A 25,820-nucleotide genomic window follows, 5' to 3' on the forward strand; every position below is an offset into this window, starting at 1 on the left:
ACTGAGACAAATGTAAAGCTCTTTCTAAATTCAAGCAACTATAACCCAGTAAAACCCACCCTTTAAGTAGTGCAGTTTTGCTGAGCTTCTCCCTTACATCCTAGCTCCTTACCCTGTGTAGGTTTATGCTGTAATAATGCATGATGTTTCCATACAGTCCCACTTACTGTGTACAGTGAGGTCCATGCTAGAAGTGCTGGACCCTGCCAAGTTTGCTGCTATGCATGTGTAAAGGCCAGTGTCACCAGGCTGTACAAACACAATCTGAAGAGCACCAGTACTAAGGATTCTTCTTCTAATGGACTCTGTTACTTGTTGTCCATCTTTGTGCCAACTGATCTCTGGCCCAGGGTAGCCTTCAGCCTCGCACTGCAGAGTGACAGACTGATCAACAGGAGCAACGTATTCCTTGAGGTGAGACTTGATAACAGGAGGAACTGAAAAGAATAAGGAAAATTTTCAAAATACTTAGAGGTTGTAAGAAGCATGGAATGCTTCAGTTCTTAGTGAAAATAATCTTAAAAGCGTATCTTGATCATGAATTAGACAACAAAAGGGAATAAGCCTCCTGGGCTCTATTCAGTGTCATCAAATAGGAAAGCATTAAGTCCATTTCTATTGCTCAGAATTGTGTTTTGACTAACAGAAAGCATACACAGATTTCTTGTCTGTAGATCACTACAAGTTTAAAAGATGATTTACCTTGAACTTTCAGTTTGATCTTCCCCAGAGCAGTGCCAGCTGGATTTTGAGCAACACACATGTAAGTGCCAGCATCTTCAATAGTTGATTTTGCAATCTGTAAACTGCCACTTGGAAGAACCATATAACTGTTTCCTAAAACAAATATAAGCACAGTATGAAACTTTTGGCTTGGTTTTTTTTCATTGGTTTGTTTGTTCGTTTTTAAATTAATATGTTCCTTATATCTAAGTTTGAACATTCAGAAAAGAGAAAACAAGTTTCTGAGTTACAGCAAGTAGGCTGAAGTTAAGAGGATACCTGTTGTGATTATATTGATGCCCTCCTTTTGCCATGTTATTATGGGCCGAGGTGTACCTGTCGCTTCACATGGTAGCAGAATGGAATTGTTCACAATGACATCCAGTGTCCCTGGCTGAGTCTGGATAACTGGTGGTTCTGTGGAACAAAATTAAGAGGAAAATACAGGAGATACTAAAATTGCATGATCTGAGAGTCTGAGAAGGTATAGAATACAGCCTTACTTCTTGCAATTTGCCATCACGGATACATTTTAACTTACTAGAAAACAAAGGAAAAAAAACCTCACAAAAATGAAATAGCGCAGCATGGAGTGGGAGACTCTACCCAAGGTACCAGAGTTGTAACATGCAGAGTAGTGACTTTGTGATTAATCAGTGCATCTGCAAGACAATTTGGCTGAGCAAGACACTACTTGTAACAGTCCACTCTGGCCTCACCATTATTCTGCAGCACATGTATGTGTTAAATCGACAGCATTTACTTACAGAATGCATTTTCTCTTTAGCTTCCTGTCTTACCCTGAATGTGAAGAGTAACGTGTCTGTGAGCTGAGCCAGCTGCATTCCTGGCCACACAGGTGTACCGTCCTGCATGTGCTAGCTGAGCAGCAGGTATTTCAATAGCACCTGCAACAAAGAGGGTGCGTTACAACATACAGCAGTATCTCACAGGAGAGTTTCACTGTGAATACAGCATCCATCTGAAGAGGTCTGTATTTTTATTCTAAGAAATTGGAGAGGGGTTGTTTGCATTTATTTAAGTCATTTTTTCTAGATGTGAGGCTGAGCTCCGGTCACTCACAGTACCTGAAGAGAGAATTCTGTAGCCATCTCCTCTGGGAAGCAACTTTATGCCATTTTTGGTCCAGTGAACTGAGGGGAAAGGAACCCCTGACACAGTGCAGGAAATCACTACTGGAGACAGCTTTGTCACCAAAAGGTCTGTGGCTTCATCTGCTATGGCTGGGGGCACTAAAAATGAAGATCAGTGTAAAGGTTACTTGCTCCTTTTCAGTTTTATGAATTCTTGGCAATAACTTGCATTTCTTGGGGATACTAGAGCCTTATGGATATCAGTATCAGAAAAGCATGGTATAAAAACATGATCTCAACATTGGAATGCCCCCAAGAAATCCTGGATGCCATACAGATGTAATAGCAATACTCCCTCTACCTTGAACAGTGAGTTCAACTGCTCTTTGATCTTCTCCTGCATCATTTGACACAGAACACTCATAGACAGCAGTATCATCCACAGTGGGAGAAATGATTACTAAGGAACCTGAAGATAGAAGTCTGAACAAAGAAAAGAGAAGAAAGTAAAAGACACTGAAATATTTCATCTCAGGTAATCAGACCACTGACTTTGCTGGCTATAAAAGATTACATTTAAGAATGGCTAAATTTTTAAAGTGCCAAAATCATCCCCGAAAATTTTAAACCCACAGTGAAAATATCTCTCACCTGTATATATTCTGATTCTGGTCAACACTAAGCAGATGCCCATTCTTTTTCCAGCTAATTGTTGGTTTTGGAATTCCAGTGGTTTCACAAGGCAAAGTGGTCTGCACATTTACAGTAACTGTGATATTTGTGTGTCCAGGAGCAATAGCTGGAGGAACTAAGGACAAACAAAGCTTAATTATTCAGAATAATTATATACATATGCTCCCAGACTCCTTTCATACCTTTATATAGACCTGAACTGCCAAATACATTTACTTGATTTTTATAAAGAGTGACGGTAGTAAACTTCCTAAACATACAGCATGGGATGTATCAAGTCTTTCTATTTCCAGTGCACAAGGAGTAAATATTTTCTTTTCATAAACATTTGGGTTGTACTCCTAAGGCCACAAATATAATTTTTTTTTTTTCTTTTTTTTTTTTTTAAGCAGAACAGCTAAAAAGGGGCTAAACTTAAAATATGATCTGTCAGAACAAGAACAATGATGCGACTGGACTTCAAGCACATATACTTATCGAAACCCAAAACTTTTACCAAGAACTTGCAGATCAATTCGTTTGCGTTCAGTGCCAGCTGTATTGGTTGCCATACACACATATCTTCCTGTGTCAATAACATGTGCTGAGTGTATGTGTAGAGATCCATCCTCTAACATGGAATATCTGAAATAAAGCCATATATTTTTTTTCCAGTATGCAATCAACAGAACCATAGGCTATCTTGGTAGTGCAGAAGGAAAACATGATTCAGGGTACACAACAAATAGCCTAGACACATGATGTCTTAATTTGGGCATATATAGTTTTCTCATTTGTTGCACTTATTCTAACTTCATTTTTTCCAGCACATCTATTTTCCAGAGAAATCATGAAATTTAGCTGACATAGCGATTCCATATAAATGATGCCAGATTTGCAGAAAATATCCAAAAGCCCTTTATTATGGTTTCTCATTTAGCCGTTAAAAATGCCTAGCTAATGATTGTACTTTTTTCTTTGAAATATAAATGAATTCTTTAGCATTTGCTCAGTTCTAGAAAATCCCAACTACTTCCCTGTAGAACAATGAAAAGATGGAAACTATTCACTGTAATGAAACTTGATACTGGAACAGACATAAAAAGTTTTATATATTAGATAATATTTATATATTACTGTTATAAAAATAATAGTTATAATAATAACAATAACAAAATCTTTAAATTACTGTTCAAAATTTTTAATACCAGAAGAATTATTATTATAGTTGGTTGTCAAAGAATTTTTTTGTCCTTCTTAACAATAGAAGTATGAAACCTCTTTATATTACTGCTTCTATGACCATATTTTCCACATTTGTGTCCATTTGTGAACATAGTACAAATATTAGTTCTAATTTGTGAAAGTAAAACTAATTTATGAGTCACAGATGTCAAATTAATCTTTCTGTGGTTCATACATTCTTAAAAACCAATTAATAATATTTATGCTGATTTTTGGATAATACCTTGTATTGTTTCCAGTAAAAATAGCCCCATCCTTCCTCCATGTAATTCTTGGGGTTGGTACTCCTTCTGCAATACACTCCAGAACAGCAGAAGCATTTATATGCACAACAGCAGTCTGAGGACTACTTCGGATCGTAGGAGCCACTGTAAAGCCAAAAATTGCTTGTTATCTAAAGAAAAAAACTTCACACTGCAATGATTGAACCCTAAACACACGAAAACAGATGTAGTAACAGGTATGGGGGTCGCTGCAAAGACAAAAATAAGTTTCTTACCATTTTGTGTAGTGCATGATAATTGCCATGATGCAGCAGGGAATGAAAAAGAAAGTTTGTCTGAAATGCATTCTAAATATCATTGCAAATTACTGCAAAGGATATAATACAGCTAAAACAGTAAGACAGTTTCAGCATATTTACTTCAGTAAAGTAAGGCTATGGTGATATCCTTTCTTCCTTATTTTAAATTAAGGAGAAAAAGAATTTTAGCTGGACCAGTAAGAACAGTCATTGGGGAACAATGTAATGCAGGTACATATGACAGGCCTGTGAAGTGAACAGAAACAGGAAAAAAGTTTCATATCATCACTCAAGTGTGAGAATATAATAGCTTCTCATTAGACTAGAGGTGGAAAATACATAGGTTTAAAATGAAACTCAGGTCTATGGTAACACCAGACATGCATCTAGATGCGTACAACCCTTCAAGCCTTATCTTACTATCTCCTGCATACAGGGGCAGAGAAGAAACCAGTTTTCAATTTGCAAAACTGGTGGACAAGCCAGCTATGAAACCTAGACCCCGAGGTCCTAGTCAAGTGCTTTTAAGAATTTCTCTGAATTTGCCCAAGAATATTTCTCAGTCCTTCATCATTCTGGATGTATCCTGACTCTTTATCATGATGATGGCTAGATGCAGAGCACCCTCCATTAGCAGGAAGCACAAACAGTTGTACAGTGAACCATGGTGAATCCCCAACAGGTCCTCTAGTGTGAAGGGCAACTGTGGACTCAGATGGTAGCACACACAAGGTAATACACAGGGTGCCAGAGTTTAGACTCAGCCTAAGTGGCCAACAGTGGGCTAGAAAAAACTATTAAAAGTTCTTTCTTGCTGTATGAACTCCTGCAGAAATACCATGCAAATCTCAAAATGCACAAGACTGGATCCATGATTTTACCATGTACTGTCAGCACGAACTCCCTGGTCACTTTTCCTGCGATATTACTTGCCACACATGTATAGCTTGCTGTATCACTGAGGTCAGCGTTATTGATCTGCAGGTATCGCCCACTGGATAGGATTCGAACTCGAGGAGTTCCCTAATGGAAAAGAGAGAGAGTTTGACAAATTTAGCTTTACTATTCTTCTCCTTATGAAGATGGAACGTTCTGTTGTTGCAGAGTAATAAAAGCCATGAAAGAAGATCAAAGATAAACCAGATACTGAATGTATTGCTGGCTTAACGTTGTTTACATCTGCAAAGGTAATAGGGTAAACAAAGCTTTAAAAATGATCATTGTGCAATGATTCCCCCTTGGAACTGCTACTGGGACTTGTAAGTGAATAGGAGAGCTTTTTAGGTTATGAAGCCCAAGGGCTTTGAGTTTTCACGGAAAGGGGCAGCTAATAGAACACGATGAATTATTTATTTATTTTTTTAATTCCATGCACACTAAAGGCAGAAGAAATACAAGTTTCTGCACACTGTTCTTCAAACACCACAGTCCTGATCTAAGCACAAACTTAGATACTAAGTTTACTAGCCAGCATTTTCAAATATGAGGATACCGTTCCTCTCAGCTCTACAATAACTCTACAGCACCTGCTAGGTAACCCTTTAATCAAGGCATGTTTGCTACAGCCTATCTGGGTCATATCTGCATGAATGACCGATGGCGATATTAACTACAAGTGTTCAAGAACTTAACTGAGTAGAGAACAGTAGAAAAATATCAGAAACTCAGACTTTTCCAGTATGTGCTACCCACACTTTGGGTGAAGTTGAAAGCTGATATTCCCATCTGTTCTTTTGAGTAGAAGATCTGAGAATAGCAGCTACAACAAATAGGTGAAACTCTGCTGGTTCTGCACTTCTCTGCACTAGTACCAGAGTACACTGGTCTCGTACTAAGCACCAACTCAGGAAGTCTACCAATGCAGAATAAACAGCAGTGTTAGAGCCACAGGTGAAATGACACACCACCAGAGTAGATTATAGACAGTCAGATTTTGTGTAATAACTAGTATTTCCTGTTGGACAAACAGCCTATCCAATGGATTCTAAACATAGAAGCATATTGACAACAGAGGGCAGACAATGAAGTTATCACATAGTCCTTACACTCTTCTCAGGGCATGTCAGGAAACCAATCTTTGAAACAATACAGATTCAGCAATTTTTCCAACTGTTTAAATGAAATCAGATTAGGTCAAGATGTTCCTACCTACTTCTTAACACTCAGTGTGGATTTCCATATCAGTGAAGAGTACAAGGACTCCAAAGCTACTTACTAGAAGCTAGATCTTTCTATGGTTCTGTTACCAAGAATGGTGGTGCTGCACAGTTACACCATTAAGCATACAGAGGCCTAAATTAGACCTCAAAATTTGCACAACAGAAGGTAACAAAACCAGGAGGAATTACCCCCTCCACCATAAGGCTACATTACAAAAAGCAGTGATGACTTAAATTGAAATAACACAGCAGCCTGCGAAACTTTCTCCAATCCTCTCTTGTCATTGTGAAACCTCAATTTTTCCAAGATAAGGACAAGAATATGCCACAGAGCATCTCTTTCCATACCCAAGGAAAGCTCTTTCCCAGCTGATTAGTATTAGTAGGCTATTACATTTCTTCAAAGTTGAGAAAGCAACCAGGAATTCAGGAAGACACTGTTTTCCTGTTATCTAGCATATATATTTATATAAGCTAAGCTGAAGAATGAAAAGGGTGGTAGAAAACACAATAAACCTAATTCTGTTACTTAAAGTACACGACAAATTAAGAGTACCATGTCTGAAATAAATGTATAACTTAAATTTAGTGCTGGATTGAAGATATTTCTTGAGATTGAAATCACCTGCTCTATTTAAGGCAGTGGTTTGACTATACCACACAACCAAGGTGCCTCAGCCCTCACATACTGACATGTGTGTTCTCACTATCCAAGAAAACTAATATTACAAAAGTTAATCCAAAGGTTATCAGTTGAGTAACTATGTCTATCATAATGTTCCTCAATTGCTCTGCTATAAATTTTCACCATAAAGCAGTGGCTTCTTTTCATGCTTTATTTTTGTTAAGCACTGCTTTTAAAACACAAGCTTTCTTGAAAGACTGAGGCAAAATTATTCACATTCTGAACTTCCAACCGTTGTTCAACCTTGCTTTCATTAAAAAAAAATTTGAAAATCACTATCCAATTAACTATTTCACCATTCAGAAAAAGAATGTTTAAGTTAGTCTTGTTTCTAGCTAGTTCCTGTGCTACAGATAACATTCCCCAGCAGCACTTAGTAAGACATAATTGCCTACCATATTCTTAATTCTTCCACTAATATTTCCTTCTTCTAAATCTACAATAGAGTCTGAAGAATAACATGTCAGAAGGAAAACAAATAAGCAGAACTTTGAATGAAGACTACTGCTGGATTACTGTTAAGGGAGATGCAATTAATAAGCTGAACTTGTTTCCTCTTTATTAATGAATAAAGAGCAATTGAGGGAAAATTATCAATTAAGTTTTATTGATAACTGGACTTCAATTGTTCAATTAGAAATCACCTGGTTTCTGAGTGATTTCAAGGAATAGGATGGGAAGTAAAAATTTATTTCTGTATAAGCCATCTTCATCTTGCTAATTGTCTCTCAACCAGCAAAGACTTGATGCCTTAACATGGAATTCTGAGTGAAAAAGATGCACTTGATGTAAAACTATGGTGATTAGCAAACAATTTTTTATTTTTTTCCAGTACAAACTGTTTAAATTCCTTTCTAAAAACTACTATAATATGAGGATGCATAATATACCCAAAGGAAATATATAGTGTAGTCTTTTCTCAGCTACCTTTCCTGGGAAGCCATTCAGGAGTATACCGAAGGCTTCTAGCATTGTTCAGAGGATCCAGGAGGAGCAAGGGATCCCCCTAAAGGAAAAAAGAACAAGTAACAGCGGGATGGCCACTTCGCATGCTTGCTAGCTTCAGGTACTCATTTAGGGCTAACTGTATTTGTACTGGGGCTACTCAGCTTCTCTTGAATTCAAGGCATCATGACTTGGGCTATGCTGAAGGGGCAAGTGAGCAGAATAAGAAACTTCAAGCTGTGTGTGTAAAAAAATAAAGGGAACAAAAGACCAGTACAAATAATGTAACCACTATACCTCTAAAAGTTCTCCATTTTTAAGCCATGAGATTGTCGGAGGTGGCACAGCATCGGATTTGCATTCCAGAATAATTTGTCTGTTCTGCAACACGGTGAAGTCCTGGGGACCACTGGTACCAGCAATGTTAGGAGGAACTGTTACAAGAATTAAGAAAAAAATTAACACCACACACATGAGCTCCATTAAAATTATTAATTGAAAATTTCTATTTTTTTAAGTTTAAAATAAATAGAAAACTACAGTATCATTAATTAGCTCTACTTTTTAATTCTTGTGTTAAATATATCACATTTGCTTAACATGTGAACATGTTTCCTAATCACATTTTCTTAACACGTGAACACGTTTCCTAAGTCACACACTGGAAACTACTGTGAGAGAAATTAAAGTCCATTCGCAGTGAGAGTACTGGCATTTAAACCAGACAGAGCAGAGATCATTGAAGTTCTATAAACTGTTAATCGATAAACTAAACTAAATCGGGAGCTATAGTCTTCAAGAAATGGCAGAAGTTGCATTTATATTTCCTTTATTGTCACTATATTTTACATATTCATTGCTAAAAATAGTTCTTACCTTTTTATACTGAAAACTTAAGATTATGGTAGGTGTCAGTATACTTCACATTCTTTTTCAGTAAGCACAATAAACTCAATCCAACTGAATACTGGTATCTATAAACTTCCTAAGTATTCAAAATAAAAGACTTGGAATTATAACAGAAACCAGTTGCATCAGGTGGAACTTTCCTTTTTTAATTGTGTATCATGTTCAGAACTGTTACCCTTATTCAGAAATGTTAGTTAAGATCATATGGTGTAATATCACTGTCTCAAAACATGTAATTCTTTAGCAACATATAACTTGTAAAATGAGATACTGACAGACACCTTAGTGGTATATTTAAAGGAATATTTTTTTCCCTTAAATTTAACTTACCATGCACTCTTACTAAATATTCTTTATCGTCATCTCCTGCTGGGCTAGATGCTAAACACGTGTATCTTCCTGTGTCTTCCACCTAAAAACACACAAATAACTTCAGCAGAAACCTCAGAATATGGGAACAATTCAGAAAAACTGAAATACAAACATGGGCAACAACATATAACAGGCAGCACTTGACAACAAACACAATAACAAAGAATGTTTGAAAATAAATTAATGAAGTTCTAGAAAACTTTATTTAGCATGGTGGGATTGTACAAAGATGTCTTAGGAGTTGCAGGACACCGTAAAATCCCCCGGATAATGTGCCTCCAGCAAGAGCCTTTCTCTTTGTGATGCTTTTTACAACAGGTAATCAATAAAGACGGAACTAGCTATAGGTATCCATCTAAGCAAGGATCAGTTTTGGGTACTAAGGAAATCTTTTTGTGCATGCATAATCATTAATACCTTTATGCTTTATCCTTCCTGTAAACTCTTTATTGTAGCGACAAGAAATAATTTCTTTACAAGCTAAACAAGCCAGCAAACAGTCCCAAGCCTTGTCTTACTTCTGTTTGGTGAAATTCAGTCTGGCTTTTCACAGCTGAATACAGCCTTAGGTGCAAGTCTTTAAAGGTTCTTTTTCCCTGGACTCCATTATTGTCTGAATTAATCCAAAAGTCTTTCTGTTGTCTTTATTTATTTTTTCTTAATTTGAAAACAGATGACTGCAAATTCAGTTTTTCTCTGCAATATATGGCTTATAATGTGAGAAACAAATAGATATTAGGAAAATCTGGGCTACTAGGTAGAGAAGAAAGCTTGAGGAGGAACTATAAAACCTGAAAGAATAGCAAGAGGTAGTAATGAGGGTCAAATAGGTACGAAATGAAAAAGAACATATTACAGACACAGACTAAAACCAGAACAAACCCCAGAAAAATACAAGCCCACAGCATTAATTGTACTGTTTTATAACAAGAAGCACCGATAAATTGAAAACTACAGAACTCTGAAGTGAAATTAAAGTAGTAATGCTCAGGAGAGGCAGTAGTGCTTGGACACCCTGTCCATAATACTACTGCTTGTTCTGTATGGAAAACTTCAAGGCAAGTCTTAAAAAGTATATCCTCTAACTCCAAATGCAGGTGGATGATTTTTAGTTTTCAGGACATCTCTTCGGATGGTCCTAATAAAAGACAGTTCTGCACATTTCTCTAGGGTTTGCAAAACTGAGCATATTTTGAAATAAATACTCTACCTGAGCACTGGTTATTTGAAGGACATCTCTTAGGACATGAATATTATCATTCTGCAAAAGCGGGCGCCCATCCTTCATCCATGAGATTTTGGGGACTGGAATGCCAGAAGAGATGCAGAGAAGTTCAAGAGGGTTGTTAATGATGACAGAGAGCTCTTCTGGTTCATCTGAACCATTGATGTGGGGTGGCTCTGTGGAAGGAAGAACATTCAAGTTCTTTATTGATTCAAAAAGCCTACAAAATACGATACTCAGCCTATGATTAGAGCTTGTAGAATCACTCTACGTTAGTATTATTTCTGTCATGAACTATCTCAGGAGATTTCCATCTGCCTTTTTCTATTAATTTGCATATTTTATAAGGTGGAATTATTAGTTAGAAAATATTTTCATAATCCCAGATAAAATACATTGCATAATATATTATGCATAATATATTGCATAATATCACAATATATTGCATAATATCCTTATATATATAAGGAATATATAAGCCCTTTAGCTGTCATACCATCAGCAATGCCTTCAGCTGCACTATCATCCTTTCAAGCTGAATTTCTATGAACTAAAATTATTAATTTAAAACAAATTACTTTGTAAGTTATTTTACTATTAACTATATCATATTTCAGTACTCTGGAAACACTGGGGAAAAAATATACTGAATTACTTATTCACATATGTTTAGGTATCTTCCAATTCCTTATTTTTCTCATTTATTGCATTAGGTGTTTCTTGAAAATACTCCTTATCCCTAGAGACTTCTCAATTGTTGTCCTGAGTAGATACTCATTTACTGCTTACATTTTATTCAACTGAGAAGTTAACACTTACCCAACACTTTCAGGGAAAAATGTTTGCTGGTATCTCCAGCTTCATTGGATGCTACACAAGTGTATTTGCCTGTGTCACCGATCTCTACTTTTACAAAATTAAGGACCATTCCTCGGTTACTTGATGTTAGGTGAGCTCCAAGGCTTAAAGGACGTCCATTTATAAACCAAGACATAGTAGGAGCAGGAGTGCCATCAGTAAGGCACTTCATGGAAGCTGAACTGCCTTTTACTACAGTCAGATCCTCCGTTCCTCCTGCGTTATCCAAACTTGGTGGTACTGCCGAGAAACAAAGATCTCAGTCATACAGAGTACAACCCAGATGTTAATTCTAAATATTTAAAAATTGGAATGCAGTTACCCATTTGCATTTTCCCACTTAGGTTCATGCTCAGCACATGTTAAAATTCACTCAGAAATAATGTATTATTATTCTTTCTAAAAAACCTGTGACATTCTGTGTGCCAATTCAAGTAAGGACTCCTCTAAGGTTAAACACTTTCCATTAAAAAAAAAAACAAGCACACACATTGAAAAGTTAATGTTTCCCTAATGATTAGTTACTTAAGATATACTTGTGTCTGAAACTCTGTGTTGGTCAGAAAGAAAACTGAATATTGGTTTTAAGAAATAGAGAAATAAGGTTCTTTACATAAGCATTTCAGAGAAACTTACCAAAAACTTGAAGATTGTAGTGTTTGTTGTCCACTCCAGCTCTGTTAGATGCCACACAAGTGTATGCACCAGTATCAGATAACTGCACTCTGGCAAATCTACAGAAAAATAATTTTAGGCAAGGTGTAATGGAAAACATTATTATTGCATGGGTTTGATTTTTGCTTCAAAAAATACTAGCTGAATTGTGATGATATACCAAAAAAGAAGAGAAAATTCAGCTAGTTAAAATAGATGAAAACCAACCTGAGAATTTGTCCAGCTGACATCAACCTGATCTGGGAGGACACAGACAGAGGGAGGCCATTCTTTAGCCAGTTTATCTGTGGTGGTGGAGTTCCAGTAGCAGTACATTCAATATTTAGGGAGGTTTCCAAAAGGGCAGTGAGGTCCTCTGGTTCATCTTTATTATTGGCTATTGTTGGAGGAACTACATTTTGTAAATGTTGAAAAGGAAGATATTAAAACCAGCTCTTAAAATCATTCCACATGTGTTACCTTGAAGGAAATCCTGCACCTAATGCCCCACAAGCAATTCAATAAAAAGATTCACTTTTTTTTTTTAAGAGTAAATTAGGGTTTTATAGGTTAGTTTGAAAACTTTGGTCTTGGGGGCAAGAGGGGACTTATCCACTCACTATGTAAAGAAGGTCCAGGCACATGCAGCTCTAAGCATTGGCTGACTTTAGTTCCCATCATACACCATGAGAGTTGCATAGATAAGACCATTTAAGTTCATTATTGCTTGAATCTCAACCAATACAAAGCAATCAAAAAGGTCTCCACTGTTGTGTAGTGCCATTCTGTCCCCAAAAGATGTGATGTGGTCATTCAGTATTGTTACTTATTATATCAAAGGCCATCTCTTGTTACTCTGCTCATTCTGATACTCCAATTGATTCTGAGTCTCTGTGTAACTGGGACAGATATTTACACCACTGTGAAGTGCTGCCTATGTCTATGTCCTGGGTTCTGCTGTTAACAGTTTTCTCCTTTGTAGTAGCTGGTTCTTGACTCTAGTCTGAAAACAATGCTGATATCACCAATGTTTTAGTTGTTGCTAAATAACGTTTACTCTGATCAAGGACTTTTCAATCTCATGCTCTGCCAGTGAGGAGGGTCACGGAAAGCTGGGAGGAAGCAGAGACAGGACACCTGACCCAAACTAGCCAAAGGGGTATTCCATATCACAGCACGGCATGCCCAGTTTATAAACTGGAGGAAGTTACCCAGAAGGCCAGACTGCTGCTCTGGTCTGGCTGGGTATTGGTCAGCGAGTGGTGAGCAGCTGCACATCACTTGTGTTTATTGTCTGTTTTCCTTTCCCCTTTTAGTTTTATATACCCTCCCTTTGTTATTTCCCTTACCATTATTATTATTGGTGGTAGTAGTAGTGGTTTTGTATTATCCCTGAGTTACTAGGCTGTTCTTATCTCAACCTGTGGGATTTCCATTCTTTCAGTTCTCCTCCCCATCCCTCCAGGAGCAGGGTGGGAAGAAGTGGGGGACTGAGTGAGCGGCTTTATGGTTCCATCACTGCTGGGCTTGAACCACAAGAAGAATTCCTCACTCTTTCACACTAGTCATTGCACTTAATGAACACTTTTTTTCACAAAATAAAGTGTCCAATCTCTACACTGCTAAAGAAGAGTTATGCTCACTGTCTTATGAATGTCAAAAGGTGCAAGAGAAGAATTTAATCCAAAACTCAAACATTTTTTCTCTAAAATTCTAGGAACCTCTAACTATTAGTTCCCTACCATGCTACTCTGATTTCAGCTGATGTGCTTTGATTGAAATTACTGAAGATAAACTACTACAACAAAAAAAGTGGTACCATAGTAAATCAGCCCTGAGTTTCTCTTTCTCTACAAGGGGAAAAAAAAAATAAAATCACAGCAAGTAGAATTTCTCTATTATGACAAACTCCAAATACACTAAAGGAATTCATTTCTGTTTATCACAAAACACATTTCCAGCAGTTTCAATCATTTTGTCATTGACAGAACATCCTGGTTAATATCCTGTGATATCTACAGTACATGAATAGGAAACACATGCAAATAGTATTACACTGAAGACAGGCATTCATTTCTTGGCCCTCTCTCAGGAGTGCTTGCAAAGACAGGTTTGTGGACTAGATTTCAGCTTCACATCTTTGAAAACTCACCGTATACATTCAAGTTGAAAATTCGGTCTTCCTCGCCTGCAGGATTAGTAGCCACACAACTGTATTTTCCTGTATCGGAACTGAGAGCTCTGAAAATGTTTAATGTGCTGCCATCTGGAGTTACTCTACAAGGAAGGCCATAAAACACAGTTATTTTGTTTACATATTCCTATGATCTGGCAAATAGTCAGTTTTGTACATTTAAATCAATTATCTCTATCCTCTTGGGAATTTGGTGAGAGAACCATTGTTTTTTGCAAATATTTTCATTAGAGATAGTCTAGAAATCTTTTCCTTGAGATTACCTGTTTGACCTCACACTGGGATTCGATTCCAAATAGGTTTTTAAAGATTCCATAATGAAAAGCATCAAGAGTAAAATGTTTCCATGTCTCAGACCTTTTCCCTCCAAAGAAACTTAACGGAACTTACTGACCTGTATAAACTTTACTGAACCTGAAGAACTTTAATGGATTTTATTAACTAAGAAAGAAATTTCTTTCATATATGTACCTCTATGCAAAAAAAAAAAAAAAAAGTTTATAGAAGCTACAAAGGGAGATGATGTTCTTAACCTAAGCTAAGACTCAGGCCCTCTTTACACTCCTTCCTCAGGGGCCTTTTTATGCTCCCTCTTTAGGACCCTCTGAGGTTTAAAACTGCAGAAGAGAATGAAGTGTTTGCTTATTTTTCCTTGCCTTATTCTTTGTAAATCTTCACTGGCAACTGTTTTTCCATCTTTAAGCCATTGTAGAACAGGCGTGGGCACTCCGTTGACATTGCAGACAAGCTGGATGCTTTCTCCCAGAAGGACACTGACCTCACCAGGCATTTCAGAGCCAACAATATTAGGAGGAACTGGAAGAGCATAATGGAGGGAAGAGAAGATTCATCAGCAAGAAACAATCTAAACTATAAGAAGTTACACTGCAGGTGCTTATACTAGTAACTAGGATTTATTGCAGTATCTCCATTCAAATCTATTTTAAATTGTACATGATTATATTGTCTCTAGAGGGGGTTCTGCAAATATAAAGTCAAAGCCACTTCAATCATTCCTTAAAATAACCAATTTACAAAACTGTAAAAAACATGTATCTATTATATTTAGTATCTACAGCTTTCTCCTCAAATGATGCTGACACATGCAACAATATTATGAAAAAGTCTCATTTCATCAAACATCACAATGCACGACTATGACTGAATACCTGTTTAGCTCTTGATCATATGCTTAGAGCACAGTCAAATATTCTATTGCATCATAACCATCGTGTTCCTGTTAACAGCCACATACTCCATCCTAACCAGCAGCCATTTTTAACCTGTTCGCTTAAAGAACAAGGATAACAAGCCATGCTATCCACCAAGACCACCAGTCCCAATAGTAAGTTTGGAGCATTTCAAGCAATTTCTGTCACACTTAATCAAACAAGCAGCTTGATATTAAATTCCTAAACTTGGGGAAAAACTAGCAGGGAAGGAACACACACACAAAACCAGCAGCCCCAAAGAATGATCACTATGACGAACAGTTACTAAATCTCTTTGGCCTGCTGATGGCAAGCCATCACACATGGGTGTGCCACCACACTCAGCTCAAAGCTGATGCAGCTTCTTCTCCCTCAACTAGCAATTGCTGGCATGGGAAGATGATGGCAGAGAGCTGGAGATGCTATACAACAGATGTGTTATTGGACACAGTGAGGAACTAGCACAATTAATGGGGATGAGTCGTTAGGAACAGAAGAAAACAAGACAGATGCAGCATGTGGGTGACAAACAGCAAGGCAGGAGTCAATTCTATAACAAAGGTTTCTCATTTGAGTGTGTGTGAAAAATCATAAGGAAATTCTGACTGCATTTCTTTGTTATCTCCTATTGGCTATGGCAAAAAAAGGCTTCTTCATCCATAAATGTGTGGTGCTCCACATTCAACCAACCAATACATTTTAAGTGTGCGGGAGGAAGGATGTGATCAGCAGCAAACACTCAGAGCCCTTCTGCCTGGTTTCAAGTCAAGGTTAAGAATACTGTTTCATGCAAATTTCTAAGTATATAATCCTCTTACAATTTTTCCTCACTGGCTACAGATGATAGAAATAGTGGTCCAAATTCTCCACTTTTCTACATGTCTATGTTATCTCAGTGTCTTTAGCACAGACACAGTGTCACTCTCGACCAGCATTAATCAGTTCTGCTCACAGCACTCTCATGCCTTACCTTGAATGGAAAGCACAAAAGTTTTCTGAGCTTTTCCCTCTACATTTGAGGCAATACATGTGTAGGTCCCACTGTCTAGAAGCTGAGAGTGAGCAATCTGAAGCTTGCTTCCACCAGATAAAATATGAACTTCAAGAAAGTCAGAGCTTTCTGCAAATATGTAAACAAACAGTCATTCCAAAGCAGACCACAGAGAGCAAACATATCTTGAGATTTTTTTCATCAAAATTTCAAAACAAAGATTCCAATCAGTTAACATAAGAGTCTGTCTAGAGACAGATGAAGAAGAAACAAGAAATAAACAGCAAATACCACAGTGGTACCCCAAAGGGGGAAAAAAAAGCAGTAAAGAACATGAGAGAATGATACCTATTGGTTTTCCATTCTTAAGCCACACTAATGTTGGTGGAGGAATTCCAGTAGCATCACACACAAAGGTAACAGGATTACTGACAGCTTCATTGACCAACTCTTGTTCAGGGCCTTCTATATTTGGTGGCACTAAAAATTGAATGGAAGCAATAAGAATAGTTTGGTTACCAAATAGTTTTGTAGACTGATTTTGAATTGTCTACACTATAATATCTATGGTATTATAACTACTGCAGATAATGCAGAGTATGCTCACCATAAACATTAAGATGGAAACTTTTATCATCTCGCCCTGCAATATTTATGGCTTTGCACACATATTGGCCTGTATCAGAAACCTAAAATAAAAGTAAATAAATAAAAATTATGGAGTCTTATTTTAATGCCACATTTTAGAGATGTTAACAGCCTTTGCCTCTGCCATTTCAAGACCCTTTTCACAGAATGAAAGTCTCCCCAGCAAGTACATCTCCTGTGTACAGCCAGTAGAATACACCAACAAACAGCACAATAATAGCTTAATGGTAGCAGAGCAGTGGCAGATGGAGCATCCCACAAGCCTGGCATACCTCTGCACCCTTGATTTGTAACGTTTGCCCATCTGCTAAGATCTCCACATTTGCAGACTCTGAAATTATGCGCCTGTTCTTGTACCAGGTGATGACTGGTGGCGGAATAGCATTAGACTCGCACTCCAACACCACTGGGGTTCCCACTCTCACGTTCAGCACTGTTAGTGAGGTTCCACTGTGGTCTTTGATACTTGGAGGCACTGTAGAAGCAGCTCAGAGTTATTCCTGTCTTTTTTTTGTGAGAGGGCAAAAACCAGCCTAATAAAAATAAATACAAAATACTGCATTTTCAAAGCAATGGATATTATTTCAGAAATTAGTAAAAAACAAACCAAGAACAGTTAGGAAACTCTTCTTCTGACTTTCCCCAGCTTGGTTTCTGGCAATACAAGTGTATTCACCATCATCTAGTAGTTTGGCTCGGGGAATCTGCAGAGTCCGAGCACCTGAAGTGAAGACAGAAGGCTTGAGATTTATTCTGTGCTTATTTTATCAATCTCAAATGTTATTTCAAAATAGCAGGTCCAACGGACTGAACACAGGCACTAAATTAACCTCTAATTCAAAAAAATCACTGCAGTGTCATTCCTTTTTAAGGTTCATTAAAAGCAAAAAAAAAATCTAGCCAAGAGAACTAAAATGTTAGGGTAAATTCATGAGTGCTGGGACCATAAATACTCCTTTTAGACCTGTTTGTTTCATAGCTTCTAACTACTGTCTCCTAACATAATTATGCCCTTTCCACTTAACTTTGTCACTATCTCATTCTTTATTCCTTAGTCTCACCTGTCTTCACTTGTGAAGCTTATTGCCTCTGCCTACTTCACTAATCTGCACAGATGCTTCTACTGACTTAAAGCAATTTCCATGTCTGTGCCTTATACTATGTCGTAACACAGCACACCTGTCATGTTATACCAGCACGACAGGACTGAGCAGCACAGCAAGTGATCTTCACTTTTTACCCTGGGCTGAAAGTAAGCAGCAGCGGTAAAATGACAGACACTCCCAGACCTTATTTAGTGAGGAGCTTTGAATGGTTAAGAAGACCTCAGAATACAAGGATTTCTTCCTGAGAGTTCAGGAGGATTAATCCAGTTTCCCACTGATGTCAGTGGGAAGATTTTTACCTTTTACATCTAAGCCAGCAGAATTTATCTTAGCTCCACGCAGTTTCTGATCATTTCTTTGAAAGGTGAGTCAAAGTGACTCAACTTTAATGAATACCTATATCAGAGCACCTCTGTTACACTATTTGCCCTCTAGTCTTTTCCACACAGTTTAGTTCAGTGTTCAGTCTCAGCCAGTTTTCTTTAAAAATGAGCCCACCCAACAGACAAAAGAATTATTAAACACAGTAGGCCGAGTGTCTTGTCTACTCATTGGAACAATACTAAGAACACACTGACTCCATGAAGAGTGCCATTATCAAGACAAAACAGACAGAACTTTGGTTGAAAGACTATAGAAATAACTGAGTTCTCACCAGGCACAATAAGAGTGTTCGTATTTGAACTGATAGGTTTCCCATTCTTGAGCCAGCTGAGATCAGGAGGTGGAAAGCCAGTGACCTCACAAGTCAGAGAGATGAAATTATTCACCACCACAGTCAAATTCTCAGGATTAGTACCAACAACACTTGGAGGAACTGTAGAGAGAAATACATTAATAGTATCTATCATAGCATCAATAAACAATATTCCACAAGATCTCAATTTACTAAAATAAAGCTGAATTGCTGAGTTTTGCCAAAGGGCAAAGTTGCAAAAATCTTTCACATCCTATGAATGGATACACTGTTTTGGGGGTGTATCTGGAAATATGACTAAGGCCAGCCTAATGGTGATTCCTGTTACTGTAATTCACAAAAAACCATCAGTGATTTATTTGCAGTCCTTCTATGTTTTTGGGAAGGCTAATTAACTTCTAAGAGATCCTGCAGTTCCTGACTAATGCACTATCAATTTTAAAACACTGTACTCATAGAGCATTTGCTATGTAAGGCAGGGCAGATTAAATTTACCTATGTAAATAGGATATGTAGGATGACTAAGTATGCTTTCTTCCTGATTCATATTCTTTCTGAAATAGTCCATTTCCTCATTATAGCGAACCAAAACGTTTCCTTCTGATACAGTTCAGAGTTCTTTCGTTAGACAAACTTGTCTCATAGTGCGCTAAGCAGTTTAACATTCTGGCACGCAAGCATTGCTCTAAGGGGTGCATTTTTATGTTTACAAGTCCCAGTATTTTTAAATACAAGAATATTTTGACATTTGATCTTTCTACAAGAACCATTTAAAATGAAATAACTGTAAATCTCTTCCTTTTAATAAACCCCAAATTTTAGTTTCCATGCTTTTGCAGTGTGGATATATGAAACATTTAAGAGGAAAGCAAAAACATGTTCTTGGCTCTATTAAGTGGAAAAATCATTCCAAAGAACACATGGAATCCTCTTCTTCAAAGACAGAAATGTTTAAGTATTTTGGACGAGATCCACCAGAAATACTCCAGCTGCTTTCTGTCACTTGAATGACACAAAACAGTCATTAAGCCAAGTTTATTGCTCCTCTGTGACACACCAGAAACAAGAAGAATCAATGTAATTGGGTGAATTCAGTCCATATTTTTCAACTTGGAATAACTGAAGGTTATTCCTGATGATAAGCATTAAATGGTTCACTAGAATAAATGGTGAATTCTGATCTGATGACATTTTAGTTATTTATACTTATTTACTTTTCCAGTTACTTTCCCACAGATGTGATTATGGGCAGTTCAATACAGTGGGCAATCTAATATACAGGGCCAAATCTGAGCCATCTTTTAATTAATTTTACTTAAACTATGTAGGTAGCAGGTTTCAAATGCTGCAGCCCCCACAGCATGCAAAAAGCACTCACAAATAAACCATAGGTAATCTGCATATCTGCATAGCATAATTTGCTTCTATGTGCATACAGATGCATTAAGGGGCTCAGTTTTAGTATTCAATGTGAAAATTACCTATTTATTAAGATTAGAGGTTAAGATTTTAAAGTTTTATTTTAATTTTGTTACCTTTGAGACAAGAAGTGAATTTTCAACTTATTAAAAAGCATTATCCTCAATATTTTATTTAAATTAGTGAAAGCAGTTCCATCAGAAACATACAGAAATGCTGGAAAATAGCCTTCTTTCGACACTGACAAAACAAAGATCACAATGCTTAGTGATAATGCATTTCCATCAGTGCATCACCATGTGTGGTCCTTTCCTGAACTATAGCCTAATTTATCAAATGAAAATGCATTCATAAAGAATATTTGAAATTTCATGCAAATATTTCCTTTAAAATAGTAGCATTAGACTATAGTAATTAAAAAAAAATTACATGCAAGAAGTTTTAAAAAGCACAACTGTCAAGAAAAGTGAAATATTTGGATTTAAAACTCAAACATCGGGATATCTGGATAGACTCCACTGAAAGAAAATAACTCCTCAGAGAATGACTCCAGGGCAAATTCTTCCCATGAAACACTATGTTTGGCTAATTGTATTACTGAGTAGAGAAAAGAAGCACTCTAAATTTGTTTCATTTAGCATGTATATTTTCTACATGTGTGAATGAGAAAAAAAAAATTTCTCCTGTATGTAATAACCTGAATAATTCCTGCAATGTGGGTGCTATATTTAAGTGAGAGAGAAGACAGCACTTGCTTTCTAACTAGTATATAATACAGAAGATTAACTAGCTAACAAGGACATGACAAAAGATACTGATCATATGTAGAAGACTCCAGACTGTGCTGTGAAAGCTGATAAAGATGTATGTACCAGTATTCCTTGACAGCTTCTAAGATGTAACGGTGCAGATGATGCTGAGTAATGCTTATTTGATCTTCAATTCAGAACGAAAAATTGAAAGTGGTGCCATGAAGAGTAGGCAGAAATAAAAGGGGAAGTTTGGTTTCACTCAGAAAAGTTAATTAGGAGAGTTATGGAAGGTGGTAGAGAGGCTATTTTTTAACAGTGGAATATGTCTTGATTTCTTTACTGTATTTGGGTTAGACTTGTGATGACAAAGGCCAAAATTTATTTTAGCCCTATTCTAACTTCATAACAAAGCAAAAATAGAGAATAGAAAGGAATCTAAAAAAGGCAGATTTTTAAAAGGTAAGCTTCTACAATGCAATATCTCTTTGTTTCATGTTTTCTAATAACATTAGAAATAACTGTTTCTTGGAAAAAGCATTTTATGAACATATCAAAATATGCTATAATGCAACCTGTTTGTAATTCATGATTACAGGACTTTGCAGCCTGTACACAGTGTACACACACAGCCACTACACAAGGTTCCTTCAATAATTTCTGTCTATGTGGAATACATAGAAAGAACTAAAACCATATGGTATCGAAAGCCATATGTTGCCAACATACTTTATTTTTGTTTTGTAGTATGTCAGAATCTCCATTACACCCAAGAAGATGACTTAGATGCAAAAAGCTAAGTATGTCGCTGAGAAATCTGCTAGAATTAACACGGTCAAGCTAAACTAACATTTGAAAGATGGCAATCAGAAAATTATTACTTACCATAAACATTTAAGTTAAAATACTTCTTGGCGCTTCCAGCTATGTTTTCCACAATGCAGACATACCTGCCAGTATCTGTTATTTGGGAATTCAGAATCTAAGGGGAATTAAAAAAAAAAACAAAACAACCAGTTGTTGGTCTAATCTGTAAGACAACCTACTGTCAAAGAATCAAATAGAGAGAACTGAGCTCAGAACTGTTTTAATAGTTTCATCCAATTTCATTCATTGATAGAAGGGGGAGTTCTTCAGAATACACAGTTTTCTTAAAACAAACCAAAACACTTCATTTCATAATCATTAAATTCTCTCAGGGAATGTTCTCCACAACATTCAACATTACTTTAAACTGAGTGATCTCATTGATGCTGTTCACAGGATGACCTCACAAACAATTGGGTCAACACAACTGAAGGAATTACACAGGAGTGAGAAGCAGCAGCTGAGGGATAGGAACAAGAGACAAAATTTCCTTAGGTTTGCAGCACCTTGTAGAAGAAAAAGTTCAAAGCTGCATACTCAGAAAACCTAAACAGTTTATGTACAATGTTTATGATGCTAAAATTGAGGTTTTCAGTAACAGTTACCTGTAACCTCCTTCCATTGGACAAAAATGCATATTTGTTGTCTTCTGCTACGAGGTGGCCATCCTTTTGCCAGGTAATACTTGGAGAAGGGTTGCCACTTGCAACACAGTCCATCACTGCAACCTTGTTCACAAGCACAGTCACCTCTTCAGGCAGATCACTATCAGCTCCATTGATGGATGGTGGTACTACAAGACAGCAAAATGTGATATGAATAATGTGACTTAGTACCTCTTTGTGTCTTTGGTTGTGGGTTTTGAGATTTATTTTGTTTTTTGTTTTTCATTTATTTTGGTTTGTTTTTTAAGATTACAGACCAATCTTTTAGATTGGGATTTTAACAGAAAGTAGTGAAATTTTCAGTGATACAGTGAGAGATAATAACATCCCGAAAGTAGTTCAGCTAGAACAAATCAATATAATTCAAAGGACTGGAGGAAAACTACACTTATACACAGAAGCCATAATGAAGAAGACGTGAAAGTTCATTTTCCAGTTAGTCCATCATGTTCTTTGCAGTCAGAACAAAGACGATTTCCAAGGCAGGACCCCTTCCTAACAATAAATCAGTCCTTTTAGTGGTATCAGAAATAGAAGTCAAGAAATAAGAGTTTCCCAAGGCAAAAACCTTGAGTACATCAACAGACAATGCAAGCAGTGTACAAAAGCTTTCTGTGCAATGTTTGTAAACAGTTAATAGGATATGGACTCTGCAGGCATTCAATAGTTGATCTATATCACTGATTTCCTTAAGCCTTTGGGAGTTTTGCAGATATTTTAGAAAATGATGACCAAAATAAGGAGAGAGAAAAATCTAGTATGTCAGAATTTTGAATTGGAAATTGATTAGGGACCAAGAGATAGCAAAATAAAACCTGGATTTCTACCTATACTTTTCTTTTTGGTGAAGTGTGATGGGGTAATGCAACTGAATTCCAATAGCAATAACCTAAAAACTTACTAAACTAACAACATTAATACTATTTTCATTCAATTCTGTATGCTTCTACAAAACTCTAGCACCTTATATAAAAGCATTAATCTTATAGTTTAAAAATATTTATAAACATTTTAAAAATTAAGTAAACCTGGACTATAATGCTTCATTAGTTTACACAGAACTCATTTTGGCATTAAAAAAGAAAAACAAAAGCAGGAAAGCTCACAGAGCACGTGGACATCATAATGAATGGAATCCTCCCCAGCTTCATTTACTGCCACACACATGTATCTCCCAGCATCTTCAGCCTGTGCCCGTGGAATCTGCAACACTCGGCCTCCTGGAAGGAAAACACATTCAGGATTTAAATGCAGCACCAAGCAGTTTCCATCATTTTCACACCACATTTCACTGGAGACCTGAGCAAGCAAATTTGTGAATGGTCAGCATTTGTTCTGAATTATAAGTAACTAAAGACTTCATTTCCGAGCTACTTTTTCTACTGGCAGATACTTGGAATTCAACAATGTTCATACTGAAATGTTAGAAAAGGGTAATTAATTCCACATAAAGCAATAACATTCGTTTCCACCCAGCAACATGTAGCCAGACATCCTTCAATCGAAACCATAAATATTTTTCAGCAAGGTGACAGAGAACTAATAGGCAGAAGGAAATATAAACACAGAATATTCCAGTAAACCTGTTCCAAACTGGGAAAATCTACTTCTGAAGCCTATAGGTACTCTTCACGGTTCTTCATTTAAAGCATAGCCATGTAAACAGCTTCAGAGAGAGGACCTAATAAGGAATACGTTTTGGGAATGGCTGTCATAGGTCTCCCAACAGATGAGCAATAGACAGCAAAAAAGTCAAGAAATTCTGCAAAGAATATTAAGGCAGTGTTTTGAAGTGGAACAGTTCGTTATCACTACACAAATACTAGCACTAACGCCATTTCTTAGTGTCAGATGGTGACATTTCAATACTCACCTGGTAAGATTAATGTTTTATCAGTAGAGCTCAGAGGATTGCCATCCTTATACCATGTAAGAACTGGAGGAGGAACAGCATTGGTCTCGCAGTACAGTGAAAGGGGATTGTTAACAATCACATCTTTACTTTCTCCACTTGTTCCTGTATCTACCGTGTTACCAGCTTCCCATTCCTTGTAATGCTTTCGGAAACTAGGGGGAACTACAACCAAGGGGGAAAAGTGTTAGAATTTTACAGCAGAAATAACTAGTTTAAAAGTCAATAAATTAAAAGATACTGTGATTGTTAAGTAGCAGCAACAAAAAATAAGTGTATTAAATTAACCCCTCTCCTCCAATTTAAATTACACTGGAAAATTCTAGTTGGTTTTGTCAGAATGAAAAATTGAACAATCTACTGAATATCTACTGAAGACTAAAAAATAAGTGTAAGAAAACCCGGTAACAAAGCACAGAGAGTATTAATCAGGAATAATACTTAAACAGCAAGCTATCTGCTTTCACTCAAGTTCTTTCTGTAAATGTTCATAAATTATTAATGATTTTTATATTTACACACAGTGTGTAGACCAAAAAAATGCTTATGTCTGTGACCTCTAAGTACTACTTAATGCAGACAAATACAATATGATGTCTTGGTTTATGCTAACTTAAAAACTTCTTTGAGTCATTTAGATGAAGATGAGAGTTACCATGTCATTCTACTGACTTCCAAAACACTGCGTATGTCACAAAATAGAAAGAATAACCAAATACTGCATTTCTAAAAGATGAGCAAAATACATATGAAATAGAAATCACACAAAACACAAAAGCATTGGATTAGACCAGGCAGGTGTAAAGGATACAGGTGTAGAGGTGTAAAATTATAAAAATTCCAGCATTGCAGAACATCAGAAAATGAGGCTACCAGAAGAATTCTATTATCTGAATTCTGCTTACCTTGTATATTTACATCAAATTCCACTTCATCTTCTCCAGCAATGTTGGATGCCAGACAAGTATAACGACCAGTGTCTGACACTTGAGCCTCCTTAATCTGCAGAGTGTGGCCACTAGCTTGGATAATGACATGATCATCTGGTTTAAGTGGCTGTAACGTAATTTTACATGGAAATTAATACTTGGCTAAATATACACTAGAAATAGCCACATTCATAGAAGTAATATGATGTTATCTCTCTTTGAGTCAAATTTAGGTTGTTTTAAAATCCTTCCTAAGGCAGTATACTAGGATTAAGAATTTGGTATTTCATCTGCTTTCATATCACTAACAACAGAGCTTCCTTCAATTTCTGTTAATGCTTCTGGCAAGGCCTGCTTTTGATCTATGC

At 36.7% G+C, this 25,820-nt stretch overlaps 1 protein-coding gene across 6 annotated transcripts in view; it reads right to left on the minus strand.

Moving 5' to 3' along the window:
* Positions 1–25,820, minus strand: part of HMCN1 (hemicentin 1) — a 190,985-nt gene that overhangs the window by 26,267 nt on the left and 138,898 nt on the right. For all 6 annotated transcript variants that reach the window (XM_062606280.1, XM_062606279.1, XM_062606283.1 and 3 more), the window contains 29 exons: positions 25,429–25,579; positions 24,485–24,688; positions 23,718–23,831; positions 22,552–22,739; positions 21,965–22,061; positions 18,870–19,031; positions 17,716–17,829; positions 17,381–17,583; positions 17,068–17,149; positions 16,809–16,940; positions 16,440–16,589; positions 14,915–15,074; positions 14,217–14,341; positions 12,293–12,476; positions 12,047–12,144; positions 11,372–11,650; positions 10,538–10,728; positions 9,286–9,367; positions 8,344–8,480; positions 5,139–5,280; positions 3,958–4,102; positions 3,007–3,134; positions 2,469–2,625; positions 2,179–2,300; positions 1,812–1,976; positions 1,524–1,631; positions 1,003–1,140; positions 703–837; positions 168–437 (listed from right to left, as the gene is read on the minus strand). In XM_062606280.1, coding sequence (XP_062462264.1) covers positions 168–437; positions 703–837; positions 1,003–1,140; positions 1,524–1,631; positions 1,812–1,976; positions 2,179–2,300; positions 2,469–2,625; positions 3,007–3,134; positions 3,958–4,102; positions 5,139–5,280; positions 8,344–8,480; positions 9,286–9,367; positions 10,538–10,728; positions 11,372–11,650; positions 12,047–12,144; positions 12,293–12,476; positions 14,217–14,341; positions 14,915–15,074; positions 16,440–16,589; positions 16,809–16,940; positions 17,068–17,149; positions 17,381–17,583; positions 17,716–17,829; positions 18,870–19,031; positions 21,965–22,061; positions 22,552–22,739; positions 23,718–23,831; positions 24,485–24,688; positions 25,429–25,579 — 4,363 coding nt within the window. The remainder of the gene's footprint in view (positions 1–167; positions 438–702; positions 838–1,002; positions 1,141–1,523; positions 1,632–1,811; positions 1,977–2,178; positions 2,301–2,468; positions 2,626–3,006; positions 3,135–3,957; positions 4,103–5,138; positions 5,281–8,343; positions 8,481–9,285; positions 9,368–10,537; positions 10,729–11,371; positions 11,651–12,046; positions 12,145–12,292; positions 12,477–14,216; positions 14,342–14,914; positions 15,075–16,439; positions 16,590–16,808; positions 16,941–17,067; positions 17,150–17,380; positions 17,584–17,715; positions 17,830–18,869; positions 19,032–21,964; positions 22,062–22,551; positions 22,740–23,717; positions 23,832–24,484; positions 24,689–25,428; positions 25,580–25,820) is intronic.

Source organism: Pezoporus occidentalis, unplaced genomic scaffold (genome assembly GCF_034315485.1).
Source record: "Pezoporus occidentalis ecotype Australia unplaced genomic scaffold, CSIRO_AGI_Poc_V1 ctg95, whole genome shotgun sequence".
In the NCBI taxonomy this organism is placed as follows: Eukaryota; Metazoa; Chordata; class Aves; order Psittaciformes; family Psittacidae; genus Pezoporus; species Pezoporus occidentalis.